The sequence below is a fragment of the Centruroides sculpturatus genome, unplaced genomic scaffold (assembly GCF_000671375.1).
Source record: "Centruroides sculpturatus isolate CEXI.00-Female unplaced genomic scaffold, Cexi_2.0 scaffold705, whole genome shotgun sequence".
NCBI classification, from domain to species: domain Eukaryota; kingdom Metazoa; phylum Arthropoda; class Arachnida; order Scorpiones; family Buthidae; genus Centruroides; species Centruroides sculpturatus.
Genome location: NW_019384916.1, coordinates 239,521 through 254,100, shown reverse-complemented (window position 1 = coordinate 254,100; position 14,580 = coordinate 239,521). Strand labels below are relative to the sequence as shown.

The window sequence follows — 14,580 nt, the reverse complement described above, 5'->3', positions numbered from 1 at the left end:
ATGAATTCACCCCTGAATATGGAAAAAAAGTTAGAAAATATTTTATATTTCTTTATTAGTTTAGATTTATAATATAATTGATATCCCGTACTAAACTTTCACTCACAATCATATTCTGACTTTCTATACCACGGACGAAATAATCTTTTAAATTAGCAAAATGAATTTTCAGTTTTAATGTCCAATTTGAATGAAACATTAATAATATACTGTAGTTAATCGAATTGTAAATATTTAAATCTTAATTTTTTGTAAAATTACAAATCTTTTAATATGCTTATTAATTTTACGAAATTATCTGTGAATTTAGTATTGATGGCATTTCCAGATGAGAATTTGCCTCTTTTTAATCGGAATTTTTTAAATTTTCATTTAAATAGACTATTTCTACTCGTGCGATTCATAAAAATATTAATTTAATACTTACTAAATTTATATCATTTAATATTTGTCATCATTCATACGTCGTTATTTTGGAATAAATTTATTTCAAAACGAGACACCTTAGTAGTGTGTTGCCTCTGTACGTCATACTTTTCCTACAATGACATAATCATACCAGTCATCCATGTAACTCCATTCTGGAAAAGCATTTTGAATTGAAATCACGTTACTCCCGTTTTAGACCGTCAGCTTGTATATAGTTAATCCCAGCCTTCTGTCCCCATTCTTTTCAGCCCTTGTTTTTATTTTCATCTATCTAACACGATTTTCGAGATCAACGAAGGACAGACAGTGGCAATTTATAGTTCTTCAATTTTTTCTAATTACATTTCAATTAGAGGACTTATATTTAACATATTTTACTAATTTTGATTATTGTTTTAAAAGTGAAATTATGTTAATATTCTGCGTAATATTTGATCACACGTATTTAATATATTTAAAATTATTGTTATTATTTTTCATTGATAAAAATATTTTTTCTTTTTCTAGGAAAGACGAACGTGTTGGCAGAGTTTCGTGCAATTTCTTCGCCGACTGCCATTTTTGGTCCTTCCTTGCTGGAAACCGCCAAACTAACGCGGTTGATACGAAAGGAACCAGAAAAGATTCCAACAAATGAATCTCGGGGCATTTCGAGAAATTTAAAATTAAAATTTGCAAATCAATAAATTGTGAATTGATTTAATTTAGTTATTTTAAAATTTATTATAAAACTTTAATTATTCTTTCATAAAATGTATGATCTGTTTAAGTNCTGTTTTAGTGTTCTGTGATCTTCGTTTTCCAATACCAAAATTTGTCTTGGAGTCAATGGAACATAAGCATCTTCCTGGTGAACAGAATTATGAGAAATAAGATTTTGAAATATTTCTTGAAAATTACGTTAACTTAAACAATAAAGTTAAATTTATGTTTAATAGTTTTATCATAAATTAACATAATGCCAATGAAGATTTTATTACAGGTTTATTTGAAAACAGAGGCAATAGAAAATGAACCCGATTACCATCACCAACGATAATAATTCAATTAAGCAAGGCTAAATTTATATAATAATAAAAAAATGTAGAGTCAATTTAAATATTATAGAACGTTTTCGTCTGATTGTGCATTACCAATAATCAGCTTTTAAGTGATATAAGGATTAACAATTTAGTTTGAAACAATTTAATTAAATTTAAACTTACGAGTGAAAATAATTCCATATCATCTGAGTCGTCATTGTCAGTCTCTGTAATATTAGAGATCATTTCTTGTTTAGTTATTTTCGCTGAATCTTCAGCGCTGATGCCATCGAGATTAATTGGGGACGGTTGGTTTGTGTCACCAACAGCAGTTTCAGGATCAGAAACTAAAGTATAAAAGAAAACCCCAAAACACAGTCATTAGTAAACAGATGAATTCAAGTGCTATAAGTAATAGATATGTATATAGGTACAATTTAGGTTATTTAGGTACAATTAACCCATAAAGTTTTTTCATCAATTTTGAGGAAATATTTTTGAAAAATTGATTTTTTAAAAGTAAGATGAATTCAAGTGTTATATGTGAATTTGAGAGTAAAGCTACAAATAGATTACACGAAATAAACAGATCAAATGAGAACTGACAAAAGATATTTTGAAGACTTAAAAATATTTAAGTTATATTTTATAATTTTACATTTGAATTTATTTTATATGAAAAGCTCAGAATTACAATAAATTTACTTTGTTAATTAATAACAATTTACAAAACTTAATTAGGTTATGTTTAAAAATTTGTTGAAATTTTATCAAGCTATAAAAGCATAAATAATTTTATGTTAATTAATGTGTATCAAGTGCAAATTATCACACACAAAGTCAAGTTAAGCTATAATATTACAGAATGTTTATTGCATGTTGATGTAAAATGCTTGCATCTTTACTAATGCATAATAAAAACGCTTGAATATTGATAGAATTTAAAGAAAATAATCTATACAAAGATGCTATTTATATGGAATTTAAAGTTTTAGTTTAATAATTATTTTGCTTTTAAACAGAAAATTGTTTTTGTACTCGATAACTCACAATAAAAATTGTCAGTGAATGACTTAAAACAAAACAAATGCAAGATTTAATATTCTCTGTATAAGACATTCCGATAAATAAGTATTACTTCGATTTATTTAATATTGAACATGAATTTTCAAAGTTCTTTAATTAACAAACTCAAAGTTCTAAATGCAATGTTCGCATATCAGCGATTACCCATTGCTTTGTTCTGTCTTCTCGTTTAGTCTCTCTCTTTATCACATTGAATCTTAATCTTTCTTTATACACTTCAAACTATATTAAGACGATCGTCTAAGTTTTGTATTTAAAATTTCATCACGTATATTTTGTCTCGGCTGCTGTACAAGACCGGGCCACAGGGGTAAAACCTTTGCTTTTCATCCCTGTTCATGTAGATATGTGAACATTTTTGTGTTTTTAACATTTTTATAACAAGTCATTTGTCAACATTTTAACACGTGCATTAGGAAAATCTTATTACGTAACAAATTTCCGGCTTTATCGCACGCCCTCGGTCCGAATTAGTGCGTTAAATCGAAGTTTAACTGTATTCTATTTCACGAATAAACGTACCAATGTAAATGACCAGAACTGTGAACATCGAATGATCGGTGTCCACGGCTCTGCCTGTTTATACTGTTTCTCTATACTTGTTTTTTTTTTATTTGTTACTACGGTGTATTACTTTTATGTTTTATCTATATTTATCTGCTTGGTGTTATATAAATAAATCAGCTCGGCTGCCTTAGCTTTAGAGATGCAGCTTCGACTTTCTTGTCATTAACCCTGCGAACTGTTATTTGAAATACTGGTGCATGATCATTGACATATAAGTTTTTGTATTATATATTTAGTCTGTTATAATTATTATTATACGTTTAAAGGAATTTACCATTAAAGTTTGGATCTGATACAACTTCACAAGTTTCGAATGAGGAAAGCACGTCGGCTTCCGTATTTGTTACTTCTTTCTGGGTGTTTTGTTCCGGTTCCGGGTTATTTTGCAACACATTTGGTTGCCCCGGATGTAGCAACGTTTCTGCTACAGAAGAATATTCCGATTGGTGTGTTTCCATCCGAAATGCAGGAAATTCTTCGAGAGGTTCACTTTCGTCCGTTTCTGCTTGTGGCTGATGCTGAAATGCCTGCAAGCCGTGATCCACGACTCCAGATGGCGGTCCGTACACACCATCTTCAGTTGGAAGTCGATAAGCAAGCATTGTAGGGGCTTGCTGGTGTGGAAAATATTGAAAATATAATCCATATCCTTCTGGCAGGACATACTAAGGAATTAAACACAGAATTGATTAGTTATAAAAATATCAAATACTGAATGTATTTTTAATTGCTAATGGAAGCATTCTAACATCACTTGNTTAGAGATGTTTTTTGAAGTGGGATAGTTGTATAATATTATTTTATTACAGTGATAGTCGTTTACCAAAGTATCCATTTTATATTGCATCAGATCTTTTTGAAGTTTTAAATTATCAATATGCAGTTTTAAGTTATCTATTTGATCTTCCATTCTTTGGAATTGAATTTTGTTTTCTCGTATGGTATCGTGTATTAAGTTCAATTCTTCTTTTAATGATGTCATTTGTACAGATAGTTTATCATTCGATGTATTAATTAATTCCGAGATTTTGTTCCATAGATCTACTGTTAAAGTCTTTCGAATTTAACGGCGAAGATGAATAAAAGTCTCTGCACTCACCTGATAGATTTTGTAGATGTTGTGGAATGGTATCCATATTAGTTCCATTTAAATTTGTCGGAAATTCTTGTATATTTTTTCCACTATTGTGTTATAATCAGTTATCAGTTTCGTGTTGGTCGCGTGTTGTTGCATTCTTTTGCTTTCGGTTTTCGTTCGGCTGCTCGGAGGTCGACCACGTTTAACAGGAGAACGTACCATAATTATTAGTTGTTATTAAACCTTGTAACTAGTAATTTCTTATTAGTTTAGAACAATTATTAATTAAAAAAGTTGAAAAAAAAATTTGTACAAGTTCCTTGTTACTTTCCGAAGTGTCACCAACAGCGCTGCCGTCCGGATACGCCCCTTTATTAAAATTTATTAGAAGACACTCCGACAGTTCCCTTGTTAGTGTGCGTTTCCATGACGTATCCTAACTGTCTACCAAATTTCACCTCTTTATGTTAAGCGGTTTGCTCTGGGCGATGATGAATCAGTCAGTGAGTCAGTCAGGACAAGCAATTTTATATATTTAGATATAAGCTGGATTACGATACCATTATTAAGGAGTTCAGTAAGGCTAAAAGCAGGAAATTTCTATTTCTTTAATTTTTTTTAAAATTTTTCTTTAATTAATGTTAGTCAAAGAATATAGTTTGCATTTTTATGAATAAAAATTTGACAGTTTCAACTGCTTTTTATTTTATAAAATCCGTCATCTTGCGCCACCAGAGGGCCTCGCGAAATGTACCTTGCCCACATCAAATTTAGGTCTTGCTCCGCCACTGGGCGAATGTACTGGTTTAATAATACTTGTTTCGTCCCATTTGACGATTGAGCCCTCAACCTGCGCCAATTGTGATAGTATTGTGGCGTTAGATCTTTTGCTGATATTTTATTTGTGTTCTTTTAATCTGACTCCTAAACTTCTATTAGTGACACCAATATAATTTTTATTAATGTCTAGTTCACGATTTTCATATGGAATCTTGTATACACCTGCTCTTTTTTCTTTATCTGTGCTGTCTTTGTCGTTCCTTAATAATTTGTACAGGTTAGGAGCTCTCTTGAAAATTAACTTGGACTTTTTGCGGGCTGAGATTTCCTTTATGATGGCTTTTCTCTTTCTATCATAAGTGAACATTGTGATTTTGCCGAAATCGCCGTTTTGAGCCTTATTTTTGTTTATTTTGTAATTTCTGATCAATGTTGTTATCATATCTTCTCTGTACCCTAGATACCTGGCAATATGTAATATTCTATTAATTTCTTTTTGCCAATCCACCACCCTACTGCAATAGAGAAAGGCCCTTTGGACAAGGGCACGGAAGGCAGCCATTTTGTATTGGTAAAGATCATTAGAGTGGGACGGAATGTACAGAGGGCTATGCATCGGTTTTACGTACACATTAGTGGCCAAATGTCCTTCTTTAAATTCAATGTCAACATCTAAAAAATGTATCCGTGAGGCACATTTCTGTTCAATCTTCAGCATGTTGTTGATCATGTTAATAAACTCATCAATTTTTTGGTCATTCTTTCAAATTACCAAGACATCGTCAACGTATCTTTTAAAATACACAATGTCATTTAAGAAATCAGAAAGAGCGCTTTTTCCAAATTTCTTAATACAAGCTCACACAAAAGTCGTNTCTTCCAGGCTACAGGTGAAAAAACACATAATATCTGTCTTCTCTTAAATGCATTAAACATGATTCCAATCACATCAATTAAATCGGAAAGGGCATTCTCGGTAGCAAGACTTTTCATTACTAAAATAAGAATTAGAGTGAGTGATCGGAGTATTGATCATCTTTGCTTTTTAAAATCTTACAAAAGTTTACAATATTTTGTATTATATTTTATTTAAAAAACGAAAATTACCTTCTAAGTTATAAGTTTGATCTAAGTTCAATTTTTAATTTTTAACTCAATTCAAAGCATTTTTTGTTGTTGTTGTATGCAGTTTCTAGCAAACTTTAATAAATTTTTTTTCTATTTGTGAAAATTTCTACGTAATTTAAAGGTAATTTTTATTATATATCTTACACAGCATTATTTATATGATTTTGGATGATACAGAACTTTAAAAAATAAAATCAAACCAATAATTCACATTATTAACTCCATTATTTTACCTACTTTTAGATACTCAGTGAAAATGTGTTATTTATGCAAATTAAACAACAAACCAATTATTATTTCTAAAATTTATTACGTTATTAAAAACTTCCTTTCTGTATAATATTATTATTATATTTTTTACAAATATACAGTAAAATATGTACACATCAAAAAGTTATTTTAATACATTATTCTTCATATACAATCTTAACAATAATTCAATTATTCAGAATCAAAAAATTTTAAATTTTTAGACTTTACATATCATTATTAATTATTAAATTTACAGCAACTTAACTTAAAAAAAAAAAAAAAGGTAAAATTCTAGAAGTAAACCATTTTTAAAATTTAATCATATCTGTATGCCAATTTGTGAGCTTAACTAAATTTAAACTGATTTGTTGACATAATTTTCATTAACCAAAGTCTTATGATATCTTCCAAAAGGTAGAATCAAGGATACCTGATGGTTGAGGGACTGTGCCTTTCTTAAAGTATTCTTCTAGAAAACTTTCTAATCTTTGGAGAGGTCCACCAGATCCAGGTAATGTAGCCTGTTTTATTTTTGGAAGAAATTCAATAGCTAATGCTTCAATAAGTTTTTGAAACTGCTTTCCGTAAGTCTTTTGCATTACGTAGCCAGCAACTTCAAGAAAATCTACTAGAATTGTTGCAGTGATATCTGATCGTGGTTCCAAATTTAAGAGTCTAGCCAACCAAATCCATGCATGTTTCATTCCATGTGGATGTGGACTGTTCAAAATGGGAGGAGTTTGAATGACAGCAGCATAAAGGCGAACTATTCCACTCATTCTCTTCAAAAACATAACTTGCTTTTCAATAACACCTTCAGAGTAAACATATCCCAGTTGTCTAGAAAAAATTAAATTAAATTGTAATTATAGAAATTTCAGTTCTTTGATTCTTTTCAAAGTCAAAGTTTGTAAAAATAGCCAATTTCTTATGTTTTATTTTGTTGGAAAAGTTTCTTTTATCTTTAAAACCTTTAAGGTCAAATTATTAACAAGTTTACATAAAACATAATAACAGTATTAAAGGCAGTATTGTAAAGTTAGAAATATATTTAGATGTATTGCTAAATATGGCTTTTCTTTGTATGTGAAAATAACTAGAATTTATAAAAAGTTAAAATTCACAACAATCCATTTAAATTGAACATTGTCCAGGGGTCATGCTGCATAGTGCCAAAATTTCAGCTTGGTGATATTTTTATTGAAGCAATGATAAGAATCCTAGTCTGCTTATTTGAACATTCAATGTGAAATTGAATCACAAAGTACACTTCAAGAAAAACAGAAGAATGTTAGGCTCCTGAGTGATGGGAGTTATGACAAGATCATGACATTATACAGAAAGTTTGGACAGGAAAGCAGGAAGTAATGTCAAAAACCAAATGCAGTTTTCATGCAATGCCACCCAGCATTTCCAGAATGGGGAATTTTTACTGACTTTTTTCTCACTTTTTAGTAGAGAAAAAAGATGTGAAAAAATTCATGCAGATGTGAGAAGAGGGAAAAAACAGGTAAAAGAGAACTTTTGGAATCAAAATTTGCACTCGCAATGCCATTTATACAGAAGAGGGAAATGGAGTCTCATGTATAACATGCAAAAAATGCACAAGTTTTCCTTGAGAGAGAAAGTTCAACCTTGTTGAACTTTTCCATGAGTTAGTGTATGCACAGTAGTCTGGCAGCCTTGCTTCCACACAACAATGCAACAATGGAAAATGCCAGTTATCTGTGGAACACAAACAAATGACCTGAGAAGTGCAAAAAAACACAGGGAGACCATAAATAAAAAAGAAAATGTTAATAGAGTAGTTTTGTTTATTTTTCTTTAACTTTACTTTGTTTAAAATTCATTGACTTTTCCTTCCCACTGTTGCAAGAATGCAACTAGAGGGAAAACAAGGAGTATTCCTGTAGGTTCTCAATTTCAGTTCACTTGGTTTTCCATTCCCTCCTGTGTTTTTATTTCCTCTTTCATTTCTGGCATATGCACAAATGCAGTCTAAAGAATAAAAATTTTGACATGACAGATCATGTGAAATACTGCTTAAAGGCTGGTATACACGGTAAGGAAATCCTCAAAGGATGTGCTTAACAGACGAAAAAAACTCGGATATAACTGGCTGGATCGAACATAGTAATTTACAAAACTTATTAAAATATCTCCCAACGTATAAAGAATTGTTTTTATTTAAAAATGAATAGATAGAAAAAAAATAACGGTTAATCCTCAAAGGATTTCCTTACCGTGTATACCAGCCTTAAGCATTGTGATCAAATGTGTTATTTGGAATTATTAAAAAAATTATTCTTATTTCTAAGTGACAACTTAACTTGTTACTTTTCTTTTCCACACTCCAAATTGATAAGACTACCAACACTTGCATTAATTGGTAAAACTAGCAGAGATAAATAATTTGAAATTAAAAAAAAAAAATTAAAACTGGCAAAATGATTTGTGATTTTTAAAAATTTTCCAAAATGACTCAATTGTCTGAATTTTATGTTCTAAGTTTAAAGAAAGATTTAAAAACATTGACAAATATTATTTTTAAACATTTTAGTTCAAGTAGAATGGAACATGATTCTTTCACTTTTGCTAGATAAGGTCCAGTTAAGAACAGATTATTACATTCTTACATTTCAGATATACATATATATTTCTGAAGTTCAAAAAAAAGCACTACATCTGTAAGATGCTATTATATTTTATGTAATATAGTAAACTTGTTAAATTGTTTGCATTGACTTGTTATATATATTATGAACAAAATCATCTTAAAATAGAAAAGAACTAAAACACAAGTTATTACATATAGAAATTAAACTATAACTTTCAAGTTACCTATAGTAATCGTCTTCACTCTGTCCTTCTTTACGGGGTATATAATAAGGAACTAGATAAGGACATTTCTTATAAAGATGGGCAAGAAATAATTTTAGTAGATCAGGATACTTTTGACATAAAAATACTGTTAATGCTGCAAGTGGAAATGCTGCTTCTGGTCTTGAGGATATTTGACTTTCACCCTGACCCTAGAATGATGTAAAGAATGTAAATTTATTAATTCAAACATTGTTATACAAAAATTACATATAAATATTTTAAAAACACTTACAACTATTTTTTTTGCAAGGAGATCCAAACAAAAATATTTTCCTTCAGAACAGACATTTATACAAATTGTCTTGCCAGCAACCTCAATGTTATGTCCAGACAAAAATGTTTCCAAACGCTTCATTTTATCATGCAAATGTTCAGCAGATACATCAGATGTACTATTTATTGGTGTATTTACAGCCTTTTGCAAATCAAACTTTGCCTTTTTCCACTGAAATTTTTCAAAATAAAATGATAAATTAGAAAAATTTTAANGCTTTGTGTCCACGGGTAAGGATAAGTAAAAGTAAAATAATGATGTCAGTAAAGAATTTTGAAACCATATTCCTTTTGCTTCTTACGTATTTTGAATTTGGTTTTGTATGAAGCGGCTGAATTATCTGTAAATCTATCTCTTAGAATCGTAGGAAGTGTATAATCTTCCTACGATTCTATCTCTTAGAATCTATCTCTTAGAATCTATCTCTTAGAATCTCTTAATCTATCTCTTAATCTCTTAATCTCTTTATCTCTTAATCTATCTCTTAGAATCGTAGGAAGTGTATAATCTTCCTACGATTCTAAGAGATAGATTTACAGATAATTCAGCCGCTTCATACAAAACCAAATTCAAAATACGTAAGAAGCAAAAGGAATATGGTTTCAAANCTTAATCTCTTAATCTCTTTATCTCTTAATCTATCTCTTAGAATCGTAGGAAGTGTATAATCTTCCTACGATTCTAAGAGATAGATTTACAGATAATTCAGCCGCTTCATACAAAACCAAATTCAAAATACGTAAGAAGCAAAAGGAATATGGTTTCAAAATTCTTTACTGACATCATTATTTTACTTTTACTTATCCTTACCCGTGGACACAAAGCTATAATAAATAAAGACTAACAAATAATGACAAATAATGAAGAAACGCAACGCCACGCGACATGCCGAAGAAAAATATTAAATCGAGATTCGTAGCCAAGTTTTTGACGAACAAATAATAGCAAAACCAGTATGATATAGAAAAAATAGTAATGTTAAACAGNAATAAAGACTAACAAATAATGACAAATAATGAAGAAACGCAACGCCACGCGACATGCCGAAGAAAAATATTAAATCGAGATTCGTAGCCAAGTTTTTGACGAACAAATAATAGCAAAACCAGTATGATATAGAAAAAATAGTAATGTTAAACAGTGCTAATCCTCCGATATATTTATATTAGGTTTCTCATATTGAAATAAGCAATTAACTGATTTTCGCGCGCGTGACGCGCGTCAAACGCGCCGCGCAACAATACTTATGTCGTGTATTGTCGCGTTAACAATAACTGCTTCTAGTTTTGGCCATTGTCGAAGCGAGTTAAGCTTTTTGTCGGAGTTTATTCGATGCGCTTTCATTTCATGCGAAATAATTTTTTTAATATGAATACAATTAGTAAGCTTACCTTATCTTATTATATATACTGTAATTACAATTATATTCATTAGAAGACCGCAGATAGCTAATATAAATAAAAGTATCTCATTCACCGCAATTATTAATATAACTTTTAGAAAATAAATAAAAATATTCTCTTGTAAACTATGACGAATATCCTTAATGTATTTTCTCATTTCAATGAGATGATTGAAAGCAGAAAATTACCGACTGCCATTTAATAACTATAAAATTATCGACTGACATTTAATAATTATAAAATTATTGTTTACAGATATTGGATGCTTTTGTATCGAAACTATTTTCCGATACGAAGATGGTTTCTACGTAACTTACGATTATCAGGTAAGTGAAAAGAGAAATTTTAAAATACTATAAACAAACACAATAATGAATGCAGAAATATTTAGAGGGTGGGCAGAAAATTCTATGATTTAGCGATTACAATGTCATGTCAATAGGAATTCTTAATTAATCCTAAGTTAATCACGTAAGAATTCATGAGACAAAAGACAAAAGACATAACAATTTTAAGTTAGACAAAGTATTTGCCAGATACAGAAGCTTAAAATGAATTAAAACTTATGATTTTGTAAAAAATAGTGTTTTAATATATGTCTTTAATATCAAGATTACGGTGTTTCTTGTCTCTTATTTTACTGAGTGACTGGTTAATATTTATAAGAATTTCAATAATTGGTGTTTTGACGACCGAGATTTAAAACTAAAAGCTTCTTATTTGTATTAATTAAATCAAACGCTAAATATACACTCGTGTAACAAAATATAAACGTTCCCGAAGAAAAAAAAATTTGTCATAAAAAATTATTTTCGTTTAAAGTCAAACTGCTTATAAAGCAATATAATATTTGAAATGTTATGGAGCAAATTTTCAAATTATTATATTATTAGTTTTTTTATTCTTTTGTACAGCAAAAAATTAAAATTCAATTCATTGAAAATAAATTATACAAGTGATGTTAGAATGCTTCCATTAGCAATTAAAAATACATTCAGTATTTGATATTTTTATAACTAATCAATTCTGTGTTTAATTCCTTAGTATGTCCTGCCAGAAGGATATGGATTATATTTTCAATATTTTCCACACCAGCAAGCCCCTACAATGCTTGCTTATCGACTTCCAAGTGAAGATGGTGTGTACGGACCGCCATCTGGAGTCGTGGATCACGGCTTGCAGGCATTTCAGCATCAGCCACAAGCAGAAACGGACGAAAGTGAACCTCTCGAAGAATTTCCTGCATTTCGGATGGAAACACACCAATCGGAATATTCTTCTGTAGCAGAAACGTTGCTACATCCGGGGCAACCAAATGTGTTGCAAAATAACCCGGAACCGGAACAAAACACCCAGAAAGAAGTAACAAATACGGAAGCCGACGTGCTTTCCTCATTCGAAACTTGTGAAGTTGTATCAGATCCAAACTTTAATGGTAAATTCCTTTAAACGTATAATAATAATTATAACAGACTAAATATATAATACAAAAACTTATATGTCAATGATCATGCACCAGTATTTCAAATAACAGTTCGCAGGGTTAATGACAAGAAAGTCGAAGCTGCATCTCTAAAGCTAAGGCAGCCGAGCTGATTTATTTATATAACACCAAGCAGATAAATATAGATAAAACATAAAAGTAATACACCGTAGTAACAAATAAAAAAAAACAAGTATAGAGAAACAGTATAAACAGGCAGAGCCGTGGACACCGATCATTCGATGTTCACAGTTCTGGTCATTTACATTGGTACGTTTATTCGTGAAATAGAATACAGTTAAACTTCGATTTAACGCACTAATTCGGACCGAGGGCGTGCGATAAAGCCGGAAATTTGTTACGTAATAAGATTTTCCTAATGCACGTGTTAAAATGTTGACAAATGACTTGTTATAAAAATGTTAAAAACACAAAAATGTTCACATATCTACATGAACAGGGATGAAAAGCAAAGGTTTTACCCCTGTGGCCCGGTCTTGTACAGCAGCCGAGACAAAATATACGTGATGAAATTTTAAATACAAAACTTAGACGATCGTCTTAATATAGTTTGAAGTGTATAAAGAAAGATTAAGATTCAATGTGATAAAGAGAGAGACTAAACGAGAAGACAGAACAAAGCAATGGGTAATCGCTGATATGCGAACATTGCATTTAGAACTTTGAGTTTGTTAATTAAAGAACTTTGAAAATTCATGTTCAATATTAAATAAATCGAAGTAATACTTATTTATCGGAATGTCTTATACAGAGAATATTAAATCTTGCATTTGTTTTGTTTTAAGTCATTCACTGACAATTTTTATTGTGAGTTATCGAGTACAAAAACAATTTTCTGTTTAAAAGCAAAATAATTATTAAACTAAAACTTTAAATTCCATATAAATAGCATCTTTGTATAGATTATTTTCTTTAAATTCTATCAATATTCAAGCGTTTTTATTATGCATTAGTAAAGATGCAAGCATTTTACATCAACATGCAATAAACATTCTGTAATATTATAGCTTAACTTGACTTTGTGTGTGATAATTTGCACTTGATACACATTAATTAACATAAAATTATTTATGCTTTTATAGCTTGATAAAATTTCAACAAATTTTTAAACATAACCTAATTAAGTTTTGTAAATTGTTATTAATTAACAAAGTAAATTTATTGTAATTCTGAGCTTTTCATATAAAATAAATTCAAATGTAAAATTATAAAATATAACTTAAATATTTTTAAGTCTTCAAAATATCTTTTGTCAGTTCTCATTTGATCTGTTTATTTCGTGTAATCTATTTGTAGCTTTACTCTCAAATTCACATATAACACTTGAATTCATCTTACTTTTAAAAAATCAATTTTTCAAAAATATTTCCTCAAAATTGATGAAAAAACTTTATGGGTTAATTGTACCTAAATAACCTAAATTGTACCTATATACATATCTATTACTTATAGCACTTGAATTCATCTGTTTACTAATGACTGTGTTTTGGGGTTTTCTTTTATACTTTAGTTTCTGATCCTGAAACTGCTGTTGGTGACACAAACCAACCGTCCCCAATTAATCTCGATGGCATCAGCGCTGAAGATTCAGCGAAAATAACTAAACAAGAAATGATCTCTAATATTACAGAGACTGACAATGACGACTCAGATGATATGGAATTATTTTCACTCGTAAGTTTAAATTTAATTAAATTGTTTCAAACTAAATTGTTAATCCTTATATCACTTAAAAGCTGATTATTGGTAATGCACAATCAGACGAAAACGTTCTATAATATTTAAATTGACTCTACATTTTTTTATTATTATATAAATTTAGCCTTGCTTAATTGAATTATTATCGTTGGTGATGGTAATCGGGTTCATTTTCTATTGCCTCTGTTTTCAAATAAACCTGTAATAAAATCTTCATTGGCATTATGTTAATTTATGATAAAACTATTAAACATAAATTTAACTTTATTGTTTAAGTTAACGTAATTTTCAAGAAATATTTCAAAATCTTATTTCTCATAATTCTGTTCACCAGGAAGATGCTTATGTTCCATTGACTCCAAGACAAATTTTGGTATTGGAAAACGAAGATCACAGAACACTAAAGCATGAACTGATGAGTTTAGATGTTCTCTGTCATGCTCTTGGTATTATCTACGAAGAGGAAGAACATGAAT

The 14,580-nt window shown here is 29.8% G+C and overlaps 3 protein-coding genes across 3 annotated transcripts in view; 1 reads left to right on the top strand and 2 right to left on the bottom strand.

Moving 5' to 3' along the window:
• Window positions 1-1,174: 1,174 nt before the first annotated feature.
• LOC111631753 lies at window positions 1,175-4,086 on the bottom strand. The gene is made up of 4 exons (XM_023376059.1): window positions 3,928-4,086; window positions 3,379-3,769; window positions 1,635-1,798; window positions 1,175-1,276 (listed from the first exon to the last, which is right to left on the bottom strand). The coding sequence occupies exons 1-4, from the start codon at window positions 4,084-4,086 to the stop codon at window positions 1,175-1,177; spliced, it is 816 nt and encodes a 271-aa protein (XP_023231827.1).
• A 2,515-nt stretch (window positions 4,087-6,601) lies between these two features.
• Window positions 6,602-10,282, bottom strand: LOC111631752 (nucleoporin GLE1-like). The gene is made up of 4 exons (XM_023376058.1): window positions 10,277-10,282; window positions 9,458-9,670; window positions 9,184-9,374; window positions 6,602-7,182 (listed from the first exon to the last, which is right to left on the bottom strand). Exons 1-4 carry the CDS (start codon window positions 10,280-10,282, stop codon window positions 6,738-6,740), a joined length of 855 nt encoding a protein of 284 aa, XP_023231826.1. The 3' UTR covers window positions 6,602-6,737.
• A 514-nt stretch (window positions 10,283-10,796) lies between these two features.
• LOC111631751 overlaps window positions 10,797-14,580 on the top strand; it is an 8,707-nt gene continuing 4,923 nt past the window's right edge. Inside the window, exons 1-5 of the mRNA XM_023376057.1 lie at window positions 10,797-10,880; window positions 11,158-11,228; window positions 11,947-12,337; window positions 13,917-14,080; window positions 14,439-14,550. Coding sequence (XP_023231825.1) covers window positions 10,832-10,880; window positions 11,158-11,228; window positions 11,947-12,337; window positions 13,917-14,080; window positions 14,439-14,550 — 787 coding nt within the window. The 5' untranslated portion in view covers window positions 10,797-10,831. The remainder of the gene's footprint in view (window positions 10,881-11,157; window positions 11,229-11,946; window positions 12,338-13,916; window positions 14,081-14,438; window positions 14,551-14,580) is intronic.

Excerpts from the sequence above, each read along its gene's own strand:
- LOC111631752 (XM_023376058.1), bottom strand. Across the intron at positions 9,375-9,457 it reads TCCTTGCAAAAAAAATAGTT|GGTCAGGGTGAAAGTCAAAT; the intron begins GTAAGTGTTTTT and ends ACATCATTCTAG. Across the intron at positions 7,183-9,183 it reads AGTGAAGACGATTACTATAG|ACAACTGGGATATGTTTACT; the intron begins GTAACTTGAAAG and ends AATTTTTTCTAG.